The sequence below is a fragment of the Plasmodium fragile genome, assembly GCF_000956335.1.
Source record: "Plasmodium fragile strain nilgiri unplaced genomic scaffold supercont1.66, whole genome shotgun sequence".
Taxonomy (NCBI): Eukaryota; Apicomplexa; class Aconoidasida; order Haemosporida; family Plasmodiidae; genus Plasmodium; species Plasmodium fragile.
Genome location: NW_012192646.1, coordinates 9,683 through 32,489, shown reverse-complemented (window position 1 = coordinate 32,489; position 22,807 = coordinate 9,683). Strand labels below are relative to the sequence as shown.

Sequence of the window (22,807 nt, the reverse complement as noted above, 5' to 3'; positions counted from 1 at the left end):
AAAAAATATTATTTTTGCGTTCCTGTATATACAGCATGGCTAGCTTCCATATCTGCAGTCAACGTTTCGCTTTTTCCTGCGCAAAAATGTTGCGCTTGTGTTCACAAAGTCCTCTCAAAAAATAAAAGCAGCCTTTAGACGAGGAAGGAAAACAGTATTTTAAAAACATCCTTGGGAAGGAAATTAAACGAGAAACGTCTCTTATGGGGAGGAGATACAGAAAAAAAAAAAAATTATTTTCCGTTTAAATAACCATTTAGTCATTTATTTAATCGCACACATAAATAATAACAACGTCGTAGTGAAAAAAAAAAAGACTGAAGGGAACAAAATATAATCACAACTGCGGAGTAAAAAAAACAAACCCGAATTGCAGAAGCAACGCATTAAATTCAAAAATTTAATGATAAAAATAATCGCAGTAAAAATTAAAGTAGAAATAACGGTGTGCATTCAAAAGCCAAAAATGTACAAAAAAAAAAAAAAAAAAAAAATGATGGGGGGGGTGACAAAATGCTACCGCAAAATGGACGCGGAAAAAAAAACTTGCCATCTGATTTGTACACGTGCAAAGGCATTCCTACACATGGTTCAGGATGTAATAAAAGTGTAGTATGCTCATGTTGGATAAGGCAGACCGGTGTTAGCCTTGTCTCCTGTCACTGTTGCTCTGTGGCCAACATGAAATCGTGAGACACGTCGGGGAGTAAACTATATATGCATTGTCCGTGGGGGAGTTACACCCTGCAAAGGTACCAAGGTACATATCAATTATCAGTATTAAAAGTTCTCCTAGCAAATCACACAATGAATATACATCGAATGCATCATGCAAAGTAGGGTTATGTCCCCACAACGCCACCCTGCTTGCAGTGGATTCCTTCCTGAACCATTTCTGGACATACGAAAATTTCGTTAGGTAAGTTAATGGTACTCTTGCTGTTGGAAGGGCTACAACTATGAGTATCACATTTAGGAGAATCATCATTGTCGCTTAGGGCATCATTTAAGTTGCACCCCTGGGGGATGAAGCTATTTCTCACACTACTGCTAAGAGGTTCGTTAAAGTTCCTATCAGCAATTTCGTCAAATGTGGACTCAAAACTACCGCTACATATTTCATCTAAATCGCTACGTGTGTTTTCCCCATGTTCGTTATTAATGACAGGACTTTGTTTCTTCCTGTCAACCTCGCCACTTGTACCAACATTGTCCTTCATGTCATATGACGGGTGCTCATATAAATAGAGCAAATTTTTAAATAGCTTTTCTTGCCTCTGCGAATTGGTTATTTCTGAGAAGAACCACTTAAAGGCCTTGATAAAATCTTCGTTCATGAAATCAAATAAAAACGCTGCCTTCCTGTGACAGTCTTTCGCATTGTCCAGCAAAATATATGAACTCGAATTTTTATATGAATAATTTTCAGGGTGGAAAATTAAAATGGAACACGAAATTGATTTTATTGAATTTATGGAGTGTTTTATATCAAATGTATCTTTTAATATTCTTTTCATTAGAGAGTTAGGAATGTTATTATTTTCTCTCCCTGGGGGGGGTTGAATATCGCTGTAAAATAACGACATGTCACAAGTAATTATCCCATGTCCACACTGGTAACAGTTGGTACCTACGGAAACGTCGTTCCACTCTCGATTGCATAAGTTGCTGCCTATGGTAAGAACTCCTTTTTTTGCAAACTTGTTTTTGTTCACACTGTTACTCGTCACGTTGTAGACCACTTCCTCATCTTTTTGAAATCCGAGAGAGGGGTACAATTCTTTCGGAGTTGTCACTGTATAGTTTTTCTGCTTTGATTTGTTGGAAACCGCGTAGTGGGTCTCCTTGGTCGTCTGTCCATCACAGATAGGGACGTCTTCACAGTGTGCTAGGTCCTCACAAGGTGGAACCTCTCCCTCCAGGATGCCTTGCCCAACTTGCGCAGCCTCGTCAAAAGTGTTATCTGAACACGGACCAGAAAATTCTTTGTTTCCTCCGACAACTCCGATGGGATCACTGTCCCCTAACACAATATTATCATCTTGTTCACACGGTGCTGGGGCTGTATGCTGGCTAACAACATGCAGTAGCTGGGGTTTAATAAGGACCAGCCCACCTAGGGGCTCCTTTTTGCCATACGTGTCTTCATATCGATTTACAACCTCTATAGCGCAGCTAGCCAAAAAATCGTAACACAAAATGTATATATTTCTACAAGGAATTTTCAAAAAGTTAATAATAAATTTTAAAACAGTAAATGAATCGTTCACAATTGAAACAAGCTTCTGTTCATACCTGTTGAAACTGACCCCATATCCTGAATACTCCATCGCAATAATATTCATTTTTAATTTTTTATGTAGGGCATTCACCGTTGGGATTATCGTTCCTAAATCCTCATTAAACTTATGTAGGTATAAAATTATTTTATCATCTGTTGATAGTTTATCATCATTTTTTGAAAAGAAAAAAGCACACGGGATGGAGTCTGTGGTGATTGGTTCTGTCAGTACTAAATTTCTGGGTACCCATCCTAGCAAATTTTTAAAGTCATTATTTGTATACGTGCTTTCATGGAAGTATATATCACTACTGTGTGTATTTTCATCTGAATCGAATTTTATTTCATCGTCACTAAATTGGTAGCTTGTCAAAAGGTCATTTGTGTTGTTTTTTCGTATTAACGATGTTAAGTGCTGGTACTTGGAGTCGATTAGGTTGAGGCATTTTCGGGTGACTTCTCTTAGTCGGCTTTTGTTCTTTTTATAGTTTTCTAAGTATGTTTCCTTGCAGAACATTTTCGCTTCCTATTTCGGTGTGCACAGTTGCGGTATTCTTGGCGCGTACAATGTTCGTCTCTTCTATGTGGTGAGGTACGTCCCCTCTATACGCGTGGGTAATGCGTACCTATGCACACATATAACTTGGTGCGTTGTTAAAGAGATGCACACAGTAGAGGGGGGGGGGAGGCGGAGAACAAGAAAAAATTATTTTTAAGCTTAAAAAATTTAGCAAGCTCTATTTCAAAATTGTCGAAACGGCTCGCTCATATATGTGTAAAACTTCAAGCTAATGGAAATATCATGTGCTTCCTCAAAACATTGTGGTGTGTATTATATATTTGTTGCAAACTTGCTCAAAAAATGTAGAACAAATGGGGAAATTTTGTGTTGGAAAAATTTACACACGGAATAAAGTGAGTAAAGTGTTGTTCGCTTCGTTAATTGGTGAATTAATTTTTTTTTTTTTTTTTCTGCACTTCGACGCTTCTGAGTTACTACATGTGCACATAACACCTGATAGGGGAACAACTATGTGTTCACCTGTCCGTTGTGTAAAATCAAAAAACCATAGGAACACTCTCTTAAAAATTAACAATGCATGTTCTTTATTTCGGCTATTCGTCAATATCTCAATAAGGCAATTTTTTTAAACAGTGTGTAACGTAGTAGCGCTAGGAACGTGGTTCGTTCATAAAAGAAGCATGGGTTCATAAATTTTATTTCACTTAATTGGTAAATTAGAACAAAGCGTAAAAAAAAAAAAAAAAAATGAAAATAGTGAAAAGTCTGCAAAATTGTCATGAAAAGTCCTATAAAGGTTCAGAACAAAATGATGCCATTTTTTCACAAATTGTTGTTAAAGCAGGAAGGATAATTAGGAAAGTTTTATGCAACAATGGGTTTACTCTATTAAGGCTTTTTTTTTCACGCCCCGGTGTGATCCCGTAAATTGCTATAACATGTTCAATTGGCTTCATTTAAGTTCAATTTAATTTTTTTTTTTTTTTTTTCCTTTTTTGCCCGTTTCCCATATCTGCATAAAAAGTTAGATATAAGAACAAGCAGAAAACTTACAACGAAGCTTCTTTTGCGCGCACATTCTTGGGATCACGTGGCATTAAAGGGGTCACCCCAAAAATGGAAAAAAGAAAAAAAAGGAAAGAAAAAAGGGTGATAAATTTTGTATGTATGCATATACAAAAAATATCCGCTTCAATTAAGCTGCAGAACTCATAACAAGGTAGAAATTTTTGCAAAACTTAAAAATTCTATAAAAGCAGAAAAACCAGTTTGATGTTTTCGCGTGGCTCAAACCTTTGAAGGAAAGGAAAAACGTGTAAAATAACAATGGAAGATTGCACATTCAAAAAAATTAAAAGCAAAGGGAAGGTTTGGCCTCATCGACCACTTACGCAAAAATGCACACTGCAAATATGTTCCACGTAGAGGCAACTTCAAACTTGAAAATGTTAGTAAATGGTTTGTTATTTTTTCTGAAATGTTCATATAGCGTTTTTTTTTTTTTTTTAATGAGGAAAAAAAAAAAAAAACAAAGCTACCTAAAAGGATGTATTTACATAACATTTTTTTTTTTTTTTTTTTTTTTGTTTTACCCACTGCGCAGAAATGTCCTATTCTCACTTTAATGGAAAATGTAGAAAAATGACTTCAATGAAAAGTGAATTCATCTTTGGGGTAAAATATGTCAAAAGGAAAATATTATACATCACCACTGTTGTAAACACATATGAAAATACATTTGTGTAAGTCTAAATAAATGCGCTCTACAAGTAACAATTCCACACACATTATTGTCGTCATTTTTAAAATACTTTTCTGAACGAGCTAGCTAAAATGAATTATTTCGTTGTGTCCATTTGTTTTTTCCTTTGGTGTGTTGTTCAGAATAATTTTGTTCTAAATGAAAAAATTATTCCCATGAGTCCTGTAAGTTAAATGTGGAAAGAAACCAAAAAAAAGAAAAAAAAGGGAAAAAAGAGAAAGACTAAAAGAACGAGACGAGGGCGAATTGAGCAGCTAAATTGTCTAGCAAATTACGAAATAACCCTAATAATGTTCGTACAAAGTAGAATCCTTTTGTTACATTTGGCTTACCTATTGTTTAGGCGAACCGTTCAAAATTAAAAAAAATGATAGACCGTGATGAGGACTTCAAAATAAATATACATGTAAGGAAAAAAAAAAAGAAAAAAGAAATACTGCGTAAATGGTGAGGAAAAGAATGTACGAAAAAGAAAAACTCTGTTTCGTCCTTTCTCCATTCGCTTCTTCATTTTCCCCGCGCAAGGCCCCCGTGGAGGACACACAGGAAGTGTTGGAATCTTTGGATTCCCTGATGCGGGTGGAAGAAATCCAGAGAAAAGTCGACGAAGAAGAGTTCATGGAGGACAAACAGAGGCTGTTGAAAGTTCATAAAAAGAGAATTCAGTAAGTGCCTTGCACACATGAGGGCGTAAAAATGGGTACACACACATATATAATATATATATGTACCCATGGACACCATAAAATCATTGGCACTAGCACCGTCATAAAAGCGTTAAAGGAGATCCATCTCCATTACATAAGCATTCCCTGTCCATCTGCCCCAACTCGATGCCACTCTCGTGCACGCAGGGATATTGTTACCTCGGCGTTTGAGCCCCTCCACGCTTTTCTGCCCAACCCGCTGCAGTACCTGGTTATTAAAGGTAAAACTAGAGGGAGAGGGGAACAAAGGGGAGCACAAAAACGAGAAAGAACCCAAATAAAAAAACGGGAAAGACATGAAAGAATTGTGTCATCATCTTCCTCTGCAAAATCGTTTCGAGCCCAATAAACCTACATTAAATGGAGCGATTGTCACGTAGCTTCCCAAGCGGCACCTTTAAAATAACAAAAAAAAAAAAAAAAATGCGCTGATTGTTCGTTTTGTTACAATTTGCGTGTTTTCGCGATTGTAATAGTTGTTGCGTCGGGGGAAGTGTTACAGAGTCTCCCTGTGTATGCATACGGATTCATGTATTCACAAACAAGCGTCGTTACCACTTGTTCCGCTTAACCCTTGCAGATGTCCACTCGTACTTAAAGGACCAAGAATAACGTCGTTGTGCATACATCTGATTGGTAGGCCTTAAATATAGTGAATATGTTAAAAGTTATGGAGCTGAAACGGGTGCGCCTATAATTATGTGCTTGCATGCTTTGGAGGAGGGCCATAGGAGTTATAAGAAATCAGAAATGGCACCCGTGGTGAAAGGAAAAAGTGAGAAAAAAAAAATAGTGTAAACCAAATTAGGATGCACACACTGGGAAATATTAAAAGACACAATGTAATTTAATGGTTTGTTGTTTTGTTAAAGTGACCACGTCCTTTTGTTGTATGGTACATGTCAAAATGTCTTCCTTTTACGTGTTTGTATAGTTCCTTAATAGGAATTACGTCTTTTTTTCATTTTTTTTTATAATTGTTTTACTAGTGTGCAAAAAGTAATTCGTCGAGCGTGATTACGTTGCTCACGCTTTTCATTACAAGTATGAATAATTCGTCACAAATGAGTTGGCTTTTTTGGTCAATACGGGGGACAAGACAATATGGTGCACGTATGCAGAAAAAAAACACACGTTTACATCGCTCTGCTAAATGGCTCCATTAAATAGCACCCCATAAGTCATGCAGCAAAAGGATGCGTTCACACAAGGTACGTTTTCATCGACTTCAAAACGTCTAGCAATATAGGCATGTTCAGCATGGTGGCTAAATTTTCCATAATCTCCAGTGTTCGGGTCCAGTTGGTAATATCCAAACGGGGTGTAAAGGTTTGCCCGCATTTGCAAATTGCCCTGCGGTAGAAGGACTTGATGGCGTTGCAGTTGTTGCACACGAGGTCTTGGGCCTGCACAGACATGTGAAAAAAAGGTAAGTGGGGGGAAATGATCATCGGAATAGGAATTGCTGCATGACGGTGACGGGGACGCAATATGCACCCAAGAAAAGACGTTCCTTCTAGGCAGCTTGTGCTCATCTGCGCAGTGTAAAAAAAAGAAGAAAAAAAAAACTTACATTATACGCATCAAAGGTCTCCTGCAGCAGCGACAAAATTTTTAGTTCAATAAAATCGTTGTCATATTTGGAGTTGCAATTTTTGCACAACCAAATGAAGGACGGCTTTCCATTAATCTCCGCCTCCACCAAACTGGTGACAACATTCATGTGGTACACTGATGAGCAATTTTCACAGAAGATATCTTTTAAAATTAATTCTGGGCAGGGACTTTTCCAGAGGGAATTTTTCCTGTTGTATTCACTGTCGCCCACAATTTCAAAAAGCTCATGTCTTTTTTCGTGGAAAGCTTCATTACAATTTTCATTCTCTAGGTTTAGCAGTTTATCATTTTGCATGAGAAATAAGCAGAATTTGACAATTTCTAGTCTCCAGTTATTTTCTCTTTTAGCTATATTTCCCAAAGTTTTTGGAAATAAAAATGGGACCATGTTCATATTACTTTCGTCCATTTCATCCATTTCGTCATCATCATATGGCCAGTAATTTTCCACTAAATATTTTTTATACTTGATCGATTTTTTAATTTTTTTATACACATGTCCTGGCATGAACCACAGATCTTTTAATTTTTCTTCTATCTTGTATGACAGCACGTCTACATTTTCGTTGATGAGAGCTAAACTTTCGCAGACTTCTTCCAAATCGTCAAATGATTTATCATAAATATATTTCATTTGTTCTCTTTGTGTTAGGTTTATCTTGTCCGTTAATTTGTCACTTTTGAGGACCATATTGAAGTAGTTCTTTTCGTCCTTTCTGTTTGCTGCTGCCATATTTCCCATTTTGTTATCATTTTGTTCATCCACTGGGATTGCTTTGCCTGGCGAGGACAAGGTGTTCACTCCTCCTTCCTGTTGTTTGTCACACTGGGGATCCCACTTATCATACAGCGTCATGATGTCTTGGAGAGGGTTCAAGGTGATGACATCGAGGACATATCTCAAGAAGGATTCACAAATAGGGGGAAGATATTCAATTATCTTTAAATTTTCATCAGTATTTTCTTCATTCGGATTGGAATATTCCTTATACCTTATAAAATTATACTTATCAAATTGGCAAGCTGCAATGTATTCCTGTTTAATATAAAAAGGCACATTAGCATATATGGAGTCACAATGGGAGAAGTACTGGATTAGGCCTTTTAAAATATTTCTGCCCGATATGACTGAAAATTCATTAAAAGAAATGACGAAATTTCTAAAGTCCGCAAAAATTATATTAGCATTAAATTTTTTCTTCAATATGTTTATTAAATTGTTTTGGTAAATTTCTGTGCACTCTAACACTTTGTTGTATAGTGCGATATCGTAGAGCAGACTGGAATTGTTGGAGACCCATGAGTAGAAGGACGTGAATATTTCAGAGATACTTTCGAATGTCTTATTTGTTATTAACATGGACAGGGAGGAGATCTTGGATATGAGGTACTCTAATGATTGGCCCAGTATTTTAAAAGCGTGATTGCTGAATTGGGAGACATGTGAGTTATGTTCCACGATGGTATTTATGTCGTATTTATTTTTGATTAAGTTTTTCTTTTCGTTCAAGTCGGACATACCATCCCCCTCTTCCTCTCCTTCCATGTCATCATCCTCATCCTTGTCGTTGTTGTGGTGATTGTGTCTCTTCGTGCCATCACCCATTTTATGTTGTGCGATGCCCGTTCTTCCTTTCCGGTGCGAAATTCCCCCAACTTTGTTATAATTGTCGTCCGTCGTGGACATATCATCTTCGTCCAACAACCCCTCCTCATTGTTCTCACCTTTCTTCCCATACTTCATCTTGTGGCGCTTCTTCTCCGCAGTGTCATGTTCAGTGCCTCCCCACGCTCCTCTCTTGTCTCCTTTCTTATTGTGGTGGGCATTCCTTCCAGCAATGGACGATTGGTAGTACTCAGTAGGCGGTTTCACATTAGCATACTTGGTGAACAATCTAACGCTATTAAAAATGAGAGACTCATTAAAGAATAGGTGTACTATATACCCCCTGTAAATGCCTTGGTTTATTATGTCACTATTTTTCTTCACCAAATCGTAGTCACAAAAGTTGTTGATATTTAAACAGGGGATTCCCAAATCGTAGTGGCCAAAATAGGATAGCCATAAAATCCCTTTGTATCTTTTCAAAAAAGATGCATACAGCGTGTCATATATAAATTTATGCTTCTGATTTTTTCTGCTAACATTTAGCAGGTTGAAAAGTGGTATATTTGATATTCTCGAGAAATTTAAATCTTCTTCCACTTTGTGATAATTTTCATAAAAAAGTTGTAAAGACAAATTGAAGGCATGTTTTTTGTAATTAATTCGGTTAACATTTTGATACTTTACAGCATTTTCAAATTTGTAAAAGTAGCAAGGGAAATATTTGTTGGTACTCCACCATCCTAATTTTTCTTTATCCATAGTTGACGATACGTAGAAGATGTACTTCTTCTTTCCCATCAGCATGTTGCTTCGATATTTATTTAAGTACACATCTAAGTGCTCCAACACTTTGTACACATTGGCGTTGTCTTCAAAATAGGTTTCGAACTTTCGGTAATGGTACAGGAATAGGAAGTCTCTATGTACGTTTTTGATAAAAAATTCTCTGTCAAGCAGGTGTTCTTTCGCCTGGTTTAGGGCGGGTTCTCCTATTTGAGGGTCGCCATCCACCGCGTTGTTCATGCCGGTATCACTCTCCAGCTGTGTAAACTTGAGGAAGATTTCGTATGGGTCGAAGGAGCCGCAGTCCTTACCGACGCCGCTGAACATGAGCTTACAGCCGAACAACTGCTCATCCGCGTTCTCCTCAAATTGGTCATATACGCCGATGAAGATGCGGTTACACACATTATCCACGAGCGTGTGGAAAATATGGACATATATGAAATGCACATCATCCAGGTAATCATGAGAGACATTTTTCACTTTGTTTTTCTCTACCTTGGAGAAGCAGTGAGACTTGAAGCATTTGTTTTCATCAAAAATGGAGTTGTAATTATTAGAGTCGATCTCTACTGAGTTTCCATATCTGCTGAGGAAATCAAAATAAAGTGGAATCCTTGTCTCGTACACAGAGACGATACTTTCATGGTAGTTTGCGTTCAGCGTGTTCACGACGTATTTGTTGAAATACCTTTCCGTCATAATGAACTCGTACAAATTAAATATTTTTACATTTCTGGGCAAAAAACAATTTGTGAATGCGTTGGAGTGAAACATGAAATTGTCACTGTTGTGTGAATTGGATGATCCGGATGAAGAAATTAATTTGATGGTAATCTTGTTGTTACTTTTTATGTCCAGGGGATCATAATTATTGATGTATATATGTCTATATATTTGAATTTTTATTGTGTAAAATTTGTTCATATTTTTTAAAGACACAATTGCGTAGTATATTCCATCATCATCATTTTCATCAATCATATTCGTTTCGCTAAATATGTCACCCTCGTCGTTGGAAGAATCTGATTCGGTTTCATGTTTGAAGTATTCCAAATATGGTTTCAGTAATGTCTGTTTTTCGTTCTTTGTGTAATTATTCACAGGACCATTCGAACTGTTTCCATTCGCTGCACAGGGGTTAGTGCCACTATGTTTTCCTTTTTTTGGCGTGGGGGCTACTTTTTTCTTCCTTTTCACCTTTTTGTAAAGGTACACAATATCCATGGCGTTCTGAATGGAATGCAAATATTTGGGTTCCAGGCTGGACAATTTTTGGGAGTTGGTTTTTTCATCATCTGCATCAGCCAGGTAGGATGAAGGATTGGCGCCAGTCCTTTTCCTTCCATTTTCATCTTCTTCATCATGTGCGAGGGAATACATCTTCCTCTTATTCCTGTTCTCTTTTCTGATTTTCTTAATTTCACTTCTATTACTTTTCCATATTCGATTATTAATTTGCATCCATTTTTGGAAATTCGTTTGGAACATTTCGAACAGCTCTGTGTACTTCAAATTGCTGATCTTCTCGTGGTTAATAATAATAATATTGTTGTTCTCCAGGTAACTGTCCATCGAGTTTACTTTTTTGTAGCCCATAGAACCAGAGTTGCTGTGCGTGAAGCCGGTCAAGGTGTTATCGTTAAGTTGACCCAGCTTTTTCCGCTTTGAGATGAAGTTTTCCAAAAGGCACTGCTCCAACGAGCGTTTCTTCGGACCGACAGGGGATGCACCGTTGTGTAATGTGTCAGCTGAAATGTTCATCGCATTGTATGCGGGATCCACTGCGAATGGGCTCTTTTTTTCCAAGGAGTGCAAGCTAGGGTCGTCTAACTTATTCTTCTCCTTTACTTCTTCGTCCATTTCTCCCTTTAACGGGGTACTACTGTTAGCCTGATCACTCGAAATGCACTCCTTCTTAACGGTCTTTTTAACAAAGAAGGCGGTGATTTTTTTCTGTTTGCCCTCTGAAATATTAATTTGCTTTTTGAGCCACTCGGGCACAGAAATGGAAGTGATTGGGTTGTTAATATTTTGTTTAATAGCGGGGATAATGACTAACTTTAAAATTTGGACTTCTAATTTTTGCTTGTAATAATCCCAGTCAATAATATCCCTTACATTAACAGGGACGTCAGGAGGGAATTTAACACCTAACCATTTTCCCAAATAATGAATTTGCGTTTCCACGTTAGTTTTAAATATTTGAATAGGGATGGCCCTGAATGTGATATCGGATCCTACAGGCTTGGAGGCAACGATGAATTGAGTAGACACATTATTGTCTTCCACGTAACTTGTATTGCATAGCAGTTCACTCAACCGCTTAGCAGTAGTAATACCAAAGCTTTTAGCATTTGGTTGTTCCTTCACCGATTTGTTTAAAACTTTCTTGGCTAAAATGAGATCAAATAATTCGTCGTCATTATCTATGTCTACCGCCTTACTGTCTATCAAGTTTTTCCACTTGTTTGCAGTTAGGGAAGCATAGTAATATGACTCTTCCTTTGTCTTTCCCTTTAAAAAGTGATTAAAAATTTCGCTTTGGAATTTCTGTATAATTCTTAGCTCCCCTCTTCTTTTAATTTCGAATCCTTTGAGTTCGCTAATTTTATATTTGTCATTAAAGACGACATATCTTTTTTTGAGCAGTTCATCAGACTTTTCTGATGCAGGTAGGAACATACCATGCCAGGGACCATCCAACTCAAAGAAAATTTCATTTTTGCTTATGCATTCGTAATCATCTGTGTTTTCGTTATAAATTAGATATTGATGGTTTGTCCATTTCTTGTGCATCTCGAAATTTAAGATATTCGTAGGGAATTCAAATTCTACCTTTTTCACACTTGCGTCATTTTTTAATTCCTCCTCTGTTTTATCTTCATATTCTTTTATTTTGTTTAAAGCATTTTTCTCTACAATGTATACGTCATATATTTCTGGGAATTTTTTTGGAAGCATGCACCATATTCCATCTGTGTCCAGCTCCACAGGTATTCCAATTTTGTTAATAAGATTAAAAGCGCCGTTTATTATTTGTGACCCTGTGTAAGTTACAATGGCTCCCATTTGATCTGAGTACCAGCGACTGCTTTTTCGCTTTACATATCCGTAGAAGCTGTTCAGTATGCACTTGTGCGCTAATTGTAACGAATCGTTTAATAAAATTTTATCGTCCAATTCTTGAATTTTCATGTAGTCTATTTTGTTTGCCTTTAGCAGTTCCTTTTTTTCATGTTCGCATTCCTTGAGCCCCTTTTTGTAAACGTATCTTCTGTCTCGGAAGGTCCTCACGGTGTCCACGTAAAAAGGGTTTTCCCTCTGGCACACCAGACTCGAGGCGTCCACTTCCTTGGCGACCTTTGTCTTTTTGAACACCCTCTGGGAGCATTCCTTTATCACTTTCATTAGTTCGTCGTGTTGCTGCTTTTCTGTCAGCTCATTCCAGCTGCGGGGAGGGGGGGGCGATTAAGCGGGGCGGTGAAACATGTGCACGTGGTGCATAAGTTAGTAGGCGCGGTGTACCAGTTTGTAGGCGCGGTGTACCAGTTTGTAGGCGTGGGTGCGCCACGTATGGCCGCTACACGCAGGAACTTACGACTTCTTCTTGCTGATGGGCACGTTCGTCGCGCTGTCGTTCGAGCTGCTGTCAGACTCGTCCTTGTTATTCATCTTGAAGAAGCTCTTCTGGGGGTAGAAGAGGCGCGTCTTGAGGTCCTGCTTGAGAGATAGCACATGGCCATAATCAATGGGGGAAATTTCGAGCTTCCTCTTCCACACCATCTGTTTCTGGCACAAGTGGCGCTGCTTGTAGTAGGAGCAGTTGAAACAGTGGTCCTGTGTTACGATGGCATTTGGTTGCAAACGGTGCGATAGGATGATGTTCGGGTACATGGCAGCAACATCCAAGTGGTAAATATTGGGGCATATGCTAATGCTAGGGTTTTGGATGAAGAAATTTAATTTGTCTATAATGTCATTTTTAATTTGTTTCAAATTAATAATTTGATTTTTGTTAATATAATTTTGGTCACTAGGACTGCAATTTTTGTTCAGATCCTTTTGAACCCAAAAGTCGATAATGCTATCCACATTTTGCAACAGATATTTGTACGTGTCTACATCTAAGTTGAAGTGCTCCTTGAGATCGTCTCTGTAGATTCCACATTTTAGACTCTGCACAGTTCCACCAACAAAGGAATCATCATATATAAAATATTTTTTTTTACTTTCGACATCAGTGAAGTATTGATTATATGCAGGCTTGAACTTGTTAGGGAAAAGAATATTTTTTTTATACGCCTCTGCCATTAGTAACTGTTCACATAGGGTTCCACTTCCCTGTCTCAGAACGTTGTCTGGATTCATGGGTATAATGGAGCACAAAGCGAATAAAAAATTGTGTATATATTTATCATAGAGATAAAATGTGGCAACTGCATCTGAGACACTGTATACAGCCAAATGTTGTGGGTTCTTTTTTGCAATAGAAACCATAAGTTCTGGGTCCACCTCGGTAGGGTTATATTTTAGCTTAATTTTACACACACTCTTTAATGTTCTGGACCCATTAGGTAAGTAAGAATCCCGTTCGACCCACTTGTATGCATCTATATTTAGAATAAAATTACATGAGCATTCTTGCTTGTTGTTATTCATGATGAACCCAATTTGTTTAGGTACACTCAAGTTGTTCAGCTCGCATCTCCGGAAGAGGTACGGAATGTCAAAGAAGTCCCCATTGTATGTGACAAAAATGTGGATTTTCAAAAGTTTTATATGTTCTAAAAATCTTTTTAAAAGGAAATATTCATTTTGTTCATTGAAGATTTTGAAGGTCCCTGCTCCAGAGTATTCTTCATTTGGCTTGTATAAAAACTCTCTAATATTTTTGCTCATCACATTTCTGTTAACTATTAGGTACCCCTGTGCGTTGTACATATAGGATATGAGGATAATTTCGTCCTTTTCTTTATCTGGAAATTTCAGTTCATCTTTGTAACACTCGATATCCCAGGCAAGTACATTTAATGGGGCAAGGACTTTCTTATTTAATACCTCGAAATGGACTGCATCCGTCTCTGTGTACAATTCTTCTTCATCCCTTGTGATCCTATACCATAGTCCACATCTGATATTTTGATCTATGCATATTCGTGTGGTGTACTTCACATCGTATTCATATATCTCTGTTATTTCTTGCAAAATTTCTTCCCTGCTTAGAATTTGCTTCTTCGTAGTTACTACTATTTCGTTCATGTTTAGCTTTTGGGTGTTCACCGTTACGTGTGTATCGTTTTTCTTAGCTCTTCCCCCGCGGTCTCCAGTGCTGTTGTTGGATGTGTGTGTCTTTTTGGAGTCCTTTTGATCCTCTGTGTGAGCACCTCCACGTTCTTTTTTGATCACCCTGCCAATTTCGCCAGGCTCCTCATATTTGGTATAGGAAACATCGTGCTTGTAAGAAAAATCTAATTTGCTCTGTGATAGTTCATATTCGTATTCATTAAAAATATGCTTGTCGTTATTTGAAGTGTTGTTGCACTCCTTATTCTTCTTGTTTCGCTCAATTATTTTGGAGATAAAATCCCTCGCACTCAAGAGATTTTCTATAGTGTCGAAGGAGAGTTTAAAGAAAATGTTACTCAGGTAGCTCCTTTTCTTATTTAGGTGGTCATACAGACTCAGGTCTTCCTTCTTCACGTAATCTATGTCGACGTTGTATTTGTCCAACTCCTTCCTTAGGTACTTGGTCACCGCCTCGTAGTTGTGGATGTTCTTCGTTTTCAGGTAGAAGTACGGCCGGTAGAACATAGTCAGTCTCCACGTCTTGTTATTGTCCGACACGAAGTACATATGCACGCCTGAAGGGGGTACCAGCGGTGAAAAGGGATGAGAAATGGGTGGGGCGGCACCAGCGGTGTAATTCGATGCGGTCAGGTTAGCATGTTCTGGGACGATGCCACGTCCTCCCCTGCGCACTTGCATTACCTGTCTTTTTTTGCGACTTGTTCGAATTGTTGACAACCACATTGAGAACGGTGGGCACTATGTTGTACAGATACCCCTCCTTCTGCCCTTTACTCAGCCATGGTTTAATGTTGAACTTATTTTCCAGCTTGATTAACCTCTCATACTCGTAGTCGGCGTTTATTTTGGAGTCCTTTTCCCACCCCTTCGTCCTGGCCTGCGTCGTCATTTTGCGGGTGGGCAGAAGAGCAAGAAGTGCACGGAGAGCTAGCTAGAAGCTCACACGAAGAGAAAACAAACGAGTGCAAACAAAATGCAATTTATATTTGCAACACACAATTAACGGTGTTGAGAAAACTGTCATTCATTTTGGACACGCCCAGGTATGAAATACGCATAGAACAAAGGCACTGTTCGCCTGGGCATATGGTAAGGCAATTTCACTAGGTGAATGCTCCGGTAAATTTGAGAAGCACAGGGAGAAATATAAGTGAGGGGGAGGAAAAAAAAGAAAATGAAAAGAAAAAGCATAATAGTAATGATATATCCCTTAAAAGGAATGCAAAATTTGATTTCAAAACTGAAAAAAAGATAAAATAAAAGGAAAGTGAAAAAATGTGCAATCTCGATACGGCCATGAAATACCCACCGTGAGAGATTACCAATTGACATAAAATGTGTAAGCTATTTAGGAAGGTATATACTCACATGTAAGATAATAAAAATTTCTCTCTTTTGTGGTAGCCACCTTTCCCTTTTAACCCGGTCCATTCATGGTATACAAAAAAAGGCATGAGGTGGTGAGGAAGCCTAATTTTGGCGTCATCAAAAGTTCCCAAAAGATGTAGCGTGTCTAGTGCGTAAATTTGCGCGGGTCTTGATTTAACGAACTAGGAAAAAAAAAAAAAAAAAAAAAAAAAAAGGATACAAAAGGGAAAACTCGTTTATTCCCTTTTCATTGCTGCTAAAAAAAAAAATTCGTAAATCGATATGCCTTCGGGCAGGATATTCATTTGGAGAAATCGTCCAGGGGAACAAAAAAAGGAAACGAAAAAGGATCGACAAAGTAGACGAAAGCGAAAGCTAACACGCAAGAACGCAAACGAAGGTGATAAGACAAGGCACACTTGCATGCCGTTCTCTGAGAGAATCGAATGTACGACAAAATGGATGAAACGAATTAAACTCCGTTTATGTGTATGTAGCCACGAGGGGGAATTAGGGCCCACTTGCAAACGGCAAGCTACATATGAACACAGTGTGAAATATCTTGCCTACCAATTTCTATAATTCGAAAATAAAAAATGTATATGCTAGGAAAAATTGCGCACACTTTAATTTTAATTTCTTTTCATTTCGCTTCGTTGTTTTTTTTTTTTATTCCATTGTTAAGATGACTCTCTTCCTGCTAACATGTCAACAAGAATTTTAAAAAATGAATCTCTTTGTGGTCGCGTGTGCCCCAGGAAGAAGCGCCCTTGTGCGGTTAGCGGCGTGTTGAAAGCTAAGAAATTTCATTGACGCGCTTCCAACATAGGGGGTGTTATAAAAGTAAGAAAAGGTGAGTTCATTCCTCTCGACATATTCTCATGCCCACCTCATTACCAAATGTTTTATGTTCATTTCCAAAATTTTACACTTGTGGTATAAACAGGATATTCCTCCTTTTTTTTGGAAAAGAGTGCAAAAAAAAAAAAAAAAAAAAAAAAAAAAAAAAAAATGGAAAGGGCGCACCCCATTTCTTGTAACCATACACCTTTTAAGTTATCTCCTTTACGTAATTCTTTTTTTTTATCCACAAAAAAAAAACAGCTCTTTTAGTAGCTCAAGGGTCGTGGGATCTCCACATATGTGCAAAGCCACTACTACACATAGTGCAGTGAAAATTAGTTTAAGCATCCATCTAGCAGATATGAATATGAATGCAAAGAATTGGCATGATAGGCTTGGTCCACCTTAATGTATTAAAATTTGGAAATCCGGGGTTTGCATACTTGAGCTCAACACATTCGATAGGGGAAAATAGAAAAAAAAAAATCTTTCATTTGTTACATATGCCAAAGCAAATTAACAAACCTTAGTGTTCCCACCAGCAAGGTGCTCTGGTCCATACCTGTAGTGGGAATATTGTCTGAATAAAGCAGAATGTTAATCGAATATACCTACTCACGTTCGTGTATGTTTATATGCATACGTTTAACGTAGACGGCGATAATTGCATGGCATGCTATTCCTCTTTGAAGAAACAGCGAGACACACTCGTTCTGCACTTTTCCAAATTTAATACCCTCATAACTTCATAAAAATGGGCATTTTTTTTTAAAGAGCAAGGACGTGGAAACTTCCACGGGACGCACTTAAACGAGCAAATTATTTAAATAGGCGAAAAATAAAAAAGGGGAGGTTACAAAATATATATAAGGCGTGATGAATACAAGTTGTAGTCAAATGAGATATATTCGGCAAACACTTATCGAAATAAAAATGCTCAAAAATCAAAAGCAACATGGGCTGGATGGAAGTGACGCACAACAAATTGGAAAACTCAATCCGAAGAAAGTGAAGTGAATAGTGAACACAAACACGCACACAAAAAAAAGGAATAATAACCATAACCCAAATAATGAAAACAGTGATGGGTAATAATAAAGCAAAACGGGATCAAATAAAATAACTAATTACAACGGAGGGGGGAGAGGTGTTTCGGCAAAAAAGCAAATATACACGGAAATAATGATAGTGTTGGTAGAATGTGTGTAGCTATCTGTCTTCTGTTCTCCCTATGTGGCCATCATCAAAAAAAAGAAATGAAATAACAAAGGGAAAAAAATTACCAACGTTTGTCGAAAAAAAAGGCCACAAAATGGTCAAAAAATTATGAACAAAAAAAATTACTAAAAAATGGCAAAAAAAATTCGGCACAAAAAAAAAAAAAAAAAAGGGTGCAGAGGGCACGCAAAATGAGGTGCCCCCCCCTGAAGACCGACCAAAACGCATTTTCTAAATCTGCACGTTTTGAAGTTGATTTGTGATCCACACAAGGTGTCGATTCTCCCACCCCTTTTCATTTTAATTCTTAAAATAAGACAAAAGGGGGATTACAATATTCCGCCTCTGAAGCGAGCACACCTTTGAAAGTGAGACATCATCACAACTGTGCCAGCTTAGTCTTCTTCTCAGCTTTTACAAAAAACGTGTTCGAATCCGCAACATAATATTTCTTGATACAAATTATTAATATGTACAGTAGGAGAGAAATGAGCAGGCAAACAACAAAGTACAAAATGGATTTATATTCAAAACCTCTTGATTTAAAATCGATCAGATAATTGTAATCCATGGAGGGCAAAATATAATGACCATATCCTTTTCTTAAATTATCTGCCATGGTAGATTTATTATTACCGTCATTATCATTTAAAAGGTTATATTTCGTGTCATTCCCATTTCGACTGTCATTAATGGTCCCGTTGTATGTTCCGTCTAGGGTTTTATTATCATTATCATTGGCGTCGCTCGAGTTGCCGACTGTTACTCCTCCCTTTTCACTTTCTAAAAACAAATGCTCCTGGTTGTTGTAGGGCTTATTCTTAATTTTGTGCAATTTGTCAATTATATTTTCATAGTAGCTTAAAATGTTTAGGCACTTATTACTCAATTGGTAAAAATTTTTTTTTAGACACTTGTGTACCTTTGAAAATTTCGAGTAGTCCCCACAGTAGCGTATAACATCGTCGATACAGGAGTACACTAGGGAGTTACTTAGGGACTTCTTACAACTATCAGATAATTTATCCTTTTTTAAAGTAATACATGTTAACACATCCCTATCACAGTTGTTATTTTTTATGTCATCCTCACAGCCTTTTACGGGTTGTGTTTGATTCAGATGGTGCGTAACTGTGTTGTTGATTTCGGAGTCGTATAAGTTTATTAAATCTAGGAAGTTATTAACATCATTGCTTACGCTACTTGCGCTACTTACGCTACCTACGCTACCTGCGCTACTTGCGCTATTTGCCATTTCGTTTGGAATGTCCAATGAGTAAATAGAAAAATTGGATGGTATAATTTGAGATAACATACTTGTTAGCAAAACGAGGTCATCCACCGCTCCATCGTTTCTTTTTCTTCTCTTGTTGGACTTATTATTGTCATTAAATGTTAAGTGGTTGCTCATGTAGGACAGCTCCGTTTTTAGCATATCATCAAAAAAATTATCGCTCAGTACAGTTATGTCTACGTATGAGCTGTTTGCTGCCTTCTCATATAATAATAGTAGGCCGTACACAATGGGGAAAAAATATCTTTGGGCTATTTTCTTCATTTCTCCCACTTTTTTGTCTATCTGTTTGTTTGTCTTCTGTTTGTCTGATATATAGTGGGCAGCCGTCACAGGGGACTCGGAATCAAAAAGACGGGGTGACCACTACGCCCGTAGCACATACGTGTGCGCATGTATGTTTGTTGGCACAAGTGCCTGCATATCCATACACGCCCGTGACGTCGAAGGCAACAGAAATGGCGAGCACTCCGTATAGTTGCTTAGTCGCTTTCCAAAACAAAAGGTGTCTATTTGCAAGCAATTTGCATTTCCAGGAAACACACTGCGTCGCACTTTAAACGAACTACAATTGATTAGCAGGGCGTGCTTCACACAGGCAGTAAACCATTTCGCGCAAATGGCATACCGCCTTTATTGATTATCGCACATTTTGTACATGCACATGTGAAATTACGTGTAGGGGGTACAGGACAGCACCAAAAATGGAGAGGTTCATTCGCAGGAAAATTTGAAAAGGCAAAAAAAACGGAAGAAAAAATTAGCATTTGGTGAGTGTTCTTCACATGGAATTGCTCACGTTGACACTTGTATTAATATGAATGCGCCGCGAGTGTCGTACGAATGTGTCAACTTTTTTTCGTGGTGGACAAAAATGTAATGAAAAACGCGGTGTGTACAGAGCGCGGGGATATGGTATATCATCAAAGCAGTATTCATAACTTTCTTTGGCGAGTAAAATTGTTTTTTACTGTACTGGGATGGAAAAAATGGACGTGCCCAGGAGAGTGTGTGAGGAAATTTAAGTGGAAGTAAATTTTGTTTCCCTTTTGCGCAGGACGGACAAGTGTACCATTTTTATTACGCAATACCTTTTTCACGCAATAATTTCAACCATTCGCTCATACACACCTGCGTAATTTGAACTTGTGGTGAAAACGCGAACGGAAAAGGAAAACGTGTGAAATGAAATGAAAAAACGATCGCGCTATTTGGTTTTATTTGGGATAATCACGGAAAATATTTATACCCTTTTGCATAATCGCTTGTCCTTCCACATGACGCAGTTATTACATAAGAACATTCTAACATTTCCACACACGTGAGCACAGTTAAGAAAATTTAGACACATGCGAGGACGAAAAATGAACGCAAATTTTTATTCATTCGTTCGTTCGTTCTCTTGTTAGCTCATTCGTTCGCCCAACCGCTTGCCCCTTTTTTTTTTTTTTTTCCTGTGCAGTAAAAATGTGACAAATTTTGCATCAGATGAAACCAAAGCGTCTTTTACTCACAAAGGGAAAAGCATTCATGTGCATAATATTATGGGTTATTGCGGCGTTGTCCTATATAAGGGCTCAAACACCATTTACGCAAAACAAAAAGGGAAGCGAATTCTTGTGCAGATTTCTTTCTTGTGGTGCATGCTGTGCTCGTGGGTTTTATGCGCCTCTTTTTATACACACATATTTGCATATGCGTATGTTCGTGTGGGCACCTCTGTGTGCATGTAGGCCATCACGCATATGTGCGTAATCCCGCAGACGCTTTAACCATGATAGATGAAAAAACAGCTGCAACTTTTTATCAACTGTTTAACGAATGGGACACATTTATACGTGCTACGCATGACCATCACGTTGCTTTTCATTGGGGTCCTTTTTCTAAAAAATGCGTAAAGGGAGCTAAACGGCAAAATGGATAGTCAAAAATAGTGGGCGTTTCGCGCTGCCTGCAAAGTCACTTCGCTGTTTCCCTTTTCCCGTGCTTTCACCCACTATAATGCATATGTTACCCCTGTTGCTGCGCGTGTTTTTTTTGTATTCCAACATTAAAAGTGTAAGTACACGCAGCAAGGCTTAAGCTAGTATGCTCATGCTTCCAAAGTTATGACTATGTGCATACACATATTTATACATACCTATGCTCAGCTCGTAATTGTAAGAGTTCGAAACACGTTTTTACGCCCAGCCTTTATACGCACCCCCTGCAATATGTTATGGGGCATCCCTAAAACAACATTCAAAAATTGCAACCATTTGTGAAACGAATAAATAATGCATGAAGCTGATCGTACAAAGGGACCGCATCCTTCAATGAGCAAAGTTTTTTCTGTCATAGATCGAAAAGGAATACAACAACGATTATAATGATTTTTCTTATCGACGCGTGTGCCCACAGGTTTTATGCTCATTCGTACAACACACCCTCATAAACTTATTTTGTGTGCAAAACCAACTGAACAGTTCAGGACAAAAAAAAAAATAGCTATTTTATGCTCTTAAGATGGGAAATTAGTCCAAAATATAGCTATTTCAAAAGAATGAAATTATTTTTTTTTTTATTCCGCGTTCATACGAAAATGCTAAAAATGAGAATTTTTTTGTTTTTTTTAAATCTGTATTTCCCGGAATAGCTATTTTTTAAAAACAAAATGTTCTATGCCCGCGGCTTCCATTCCGGTGTTATCACCAAAGGGGGCACAAATATGAAGGGTGAATTGGAAGAGGAGATTATGAAGTCGTTCTTGCGACCTTCATAAAAAATGAAAAGGCAAAAAAAAAAAAAAAAAAAAAAAAAAAAAAAAAAAAACTATGGAGAAAATGTAATTGCAATTTGTAATCCCCTTTATTTATGCAAAATATAGCAAAAATAGCGAAAATGTAATTGAAAGGTAATAATTACTCTGCTAGAAAGTACGCCTCTGTCGTGAGGGAAACTCGTCACCATTCATATTTTTCAAGAATGTATGGTGCTGTTGTGGTGATTTAAGGAACAAAGGCAATCCGCATTGTATACATGTATATATACTTATATAGAAAAGAAGAAACTTCGTTCCCTACCTCATTTTCTTCATTCGTACAACGATAGAACAAAGGGGTATACAGTTCAACGTTAGTATAAGTTACAAAATAAAGTACTAAAAATGAAAAAAGGTGGGAAAAAAAAACAGGCGGCGCGCAGCAACCAACTGGGCAAAGGATTAAATGATGATTCTGAAGATGAGGAAGTCATAGAAAGCGAATCTTCGAGCGATGAAGAGGAGGAAACCAACTCCTCCAGTGAAGAATCAATCGATAGTGATTCCGACAATCCGTCGGACAAAGAGCAGGAAGACCAAGCGGAAAAGCAAATACAGATATATTTCACATCGGACGTGGCTAATGAAAAGTACCAAATGGAAGACACGATTTACACCATTCCAGCTAGCTTCAGAAGAATCGACTTGTCAAGGATGGTCAAAAAATTGCTGGATATAAAGGAAAACGTGTC

The 22,807-nt window shown here is 37.8% G+C and overlaps 5 protein-coding genes across 5 annotated transcripts in view; 2 read left to right on the top strand and 3 right to left on the bottom strand.

Annotated features, from left to right (window-relative positions):
* Nucleotides 1–842: 842 nt before the first annotated feature.
* Nucleotides 843–2,798, bottom strand: AK88_04527 (uncharacterized protein; the record flags this gene model as incomplete). The annotated part of the gene is made up of 1 exon (XM_012482137.1): nucleotides 843–2,798. The coding sequence occupies one exon, from the start codon at nucleotides 2,796–2,798 to the stop codon at nucleotides 843–845; it is 1,956 nt and encodes a 651-aa protein (XP_012337560.1).
* A 1,403-nt stretch (nucleotides 2,799–4,201) lies between these two features.
* AK88_04526 (uncharacterized protein) lies at nucleotides 4,202–5,235 on the top strand (the record flags this gene model as incomplete). The annotated part of the gene is made up of 5 exons (XM_012482136.1): nucleotides 4,202–4,262; nucleotides 4,408–4,478; nucleotides 4,689–4,730; nucleotides 4,910–4,972; nucleotides 5,092–5,235. The coding sequence occupies 5 exons, from the start codon at nucleotides 4,202–4,204 to the stop codon at nucleotides 5,233–5,235; spliced, it is 381 nt and encodes a 126-aa protein (XP_012337559.1).
* Nucleotides 5,236–6,475: 1,240 nt separating this feature from the next.
* Nucleotides 6,476–15,481, bottom strand: AK88_04525 (uncharacterized protein; the record flags this gene model as incomplete). The annotated part of the gene is made up of 4 exons (XM_012482135.1): nucleotides 6,476–6,679; nucleotides 6,847–12,733; nucleotides 12,884–15,146; nucleotides 15,274–15,481. 4 exons carry the CDS (start codon nucleotides 15,479–15,481, stop codon nucleotides 6,476–6,478), a joined length of 8,562 nt encoding a protein of 2,853 aa, XP_012337558.1.
* A 2,919-nt stretch (nucleotides 15,482–18,400) lies between these two features.
* On the bottom strand, nucleotides 18,401–19,579 carry AK88_04524 (uncharacterized protein; the record flags this gene model as incomplete). Its single annotated transcript, XM_012482134.1, has 1 exon — nucleotides 18,401–19,579. One exon carries the CDS (start codon nucleotides 19,577–19,579, stop codon nucleotides 18,401–18,403), a length of 1,179 nt encoding a protein of 392 aa, XP_012337557.1.
* Nucleotides 19,580–22,460: 2,881 nt separating this feature from the next.
* The window catches only part of AK88_04523 (uncharacterized protein), a gene marked incomplete at both ends in the record, with an annotated part of 580 nt that continues 233 nt past the window's right edge, over nucleotides 22,461–22,807 (top strand). Inside the window, one exon of the mRNA XM_012482133.1 lies at nucleotides 22,461–22,804. Within this exon, the coding sequence (XP_012337556.1) occupies nucleotides 22,461–22,804 (344 nt within the window). The remainder of the gene's footprint in view (nucleotides 22,805–22,807) is intronic.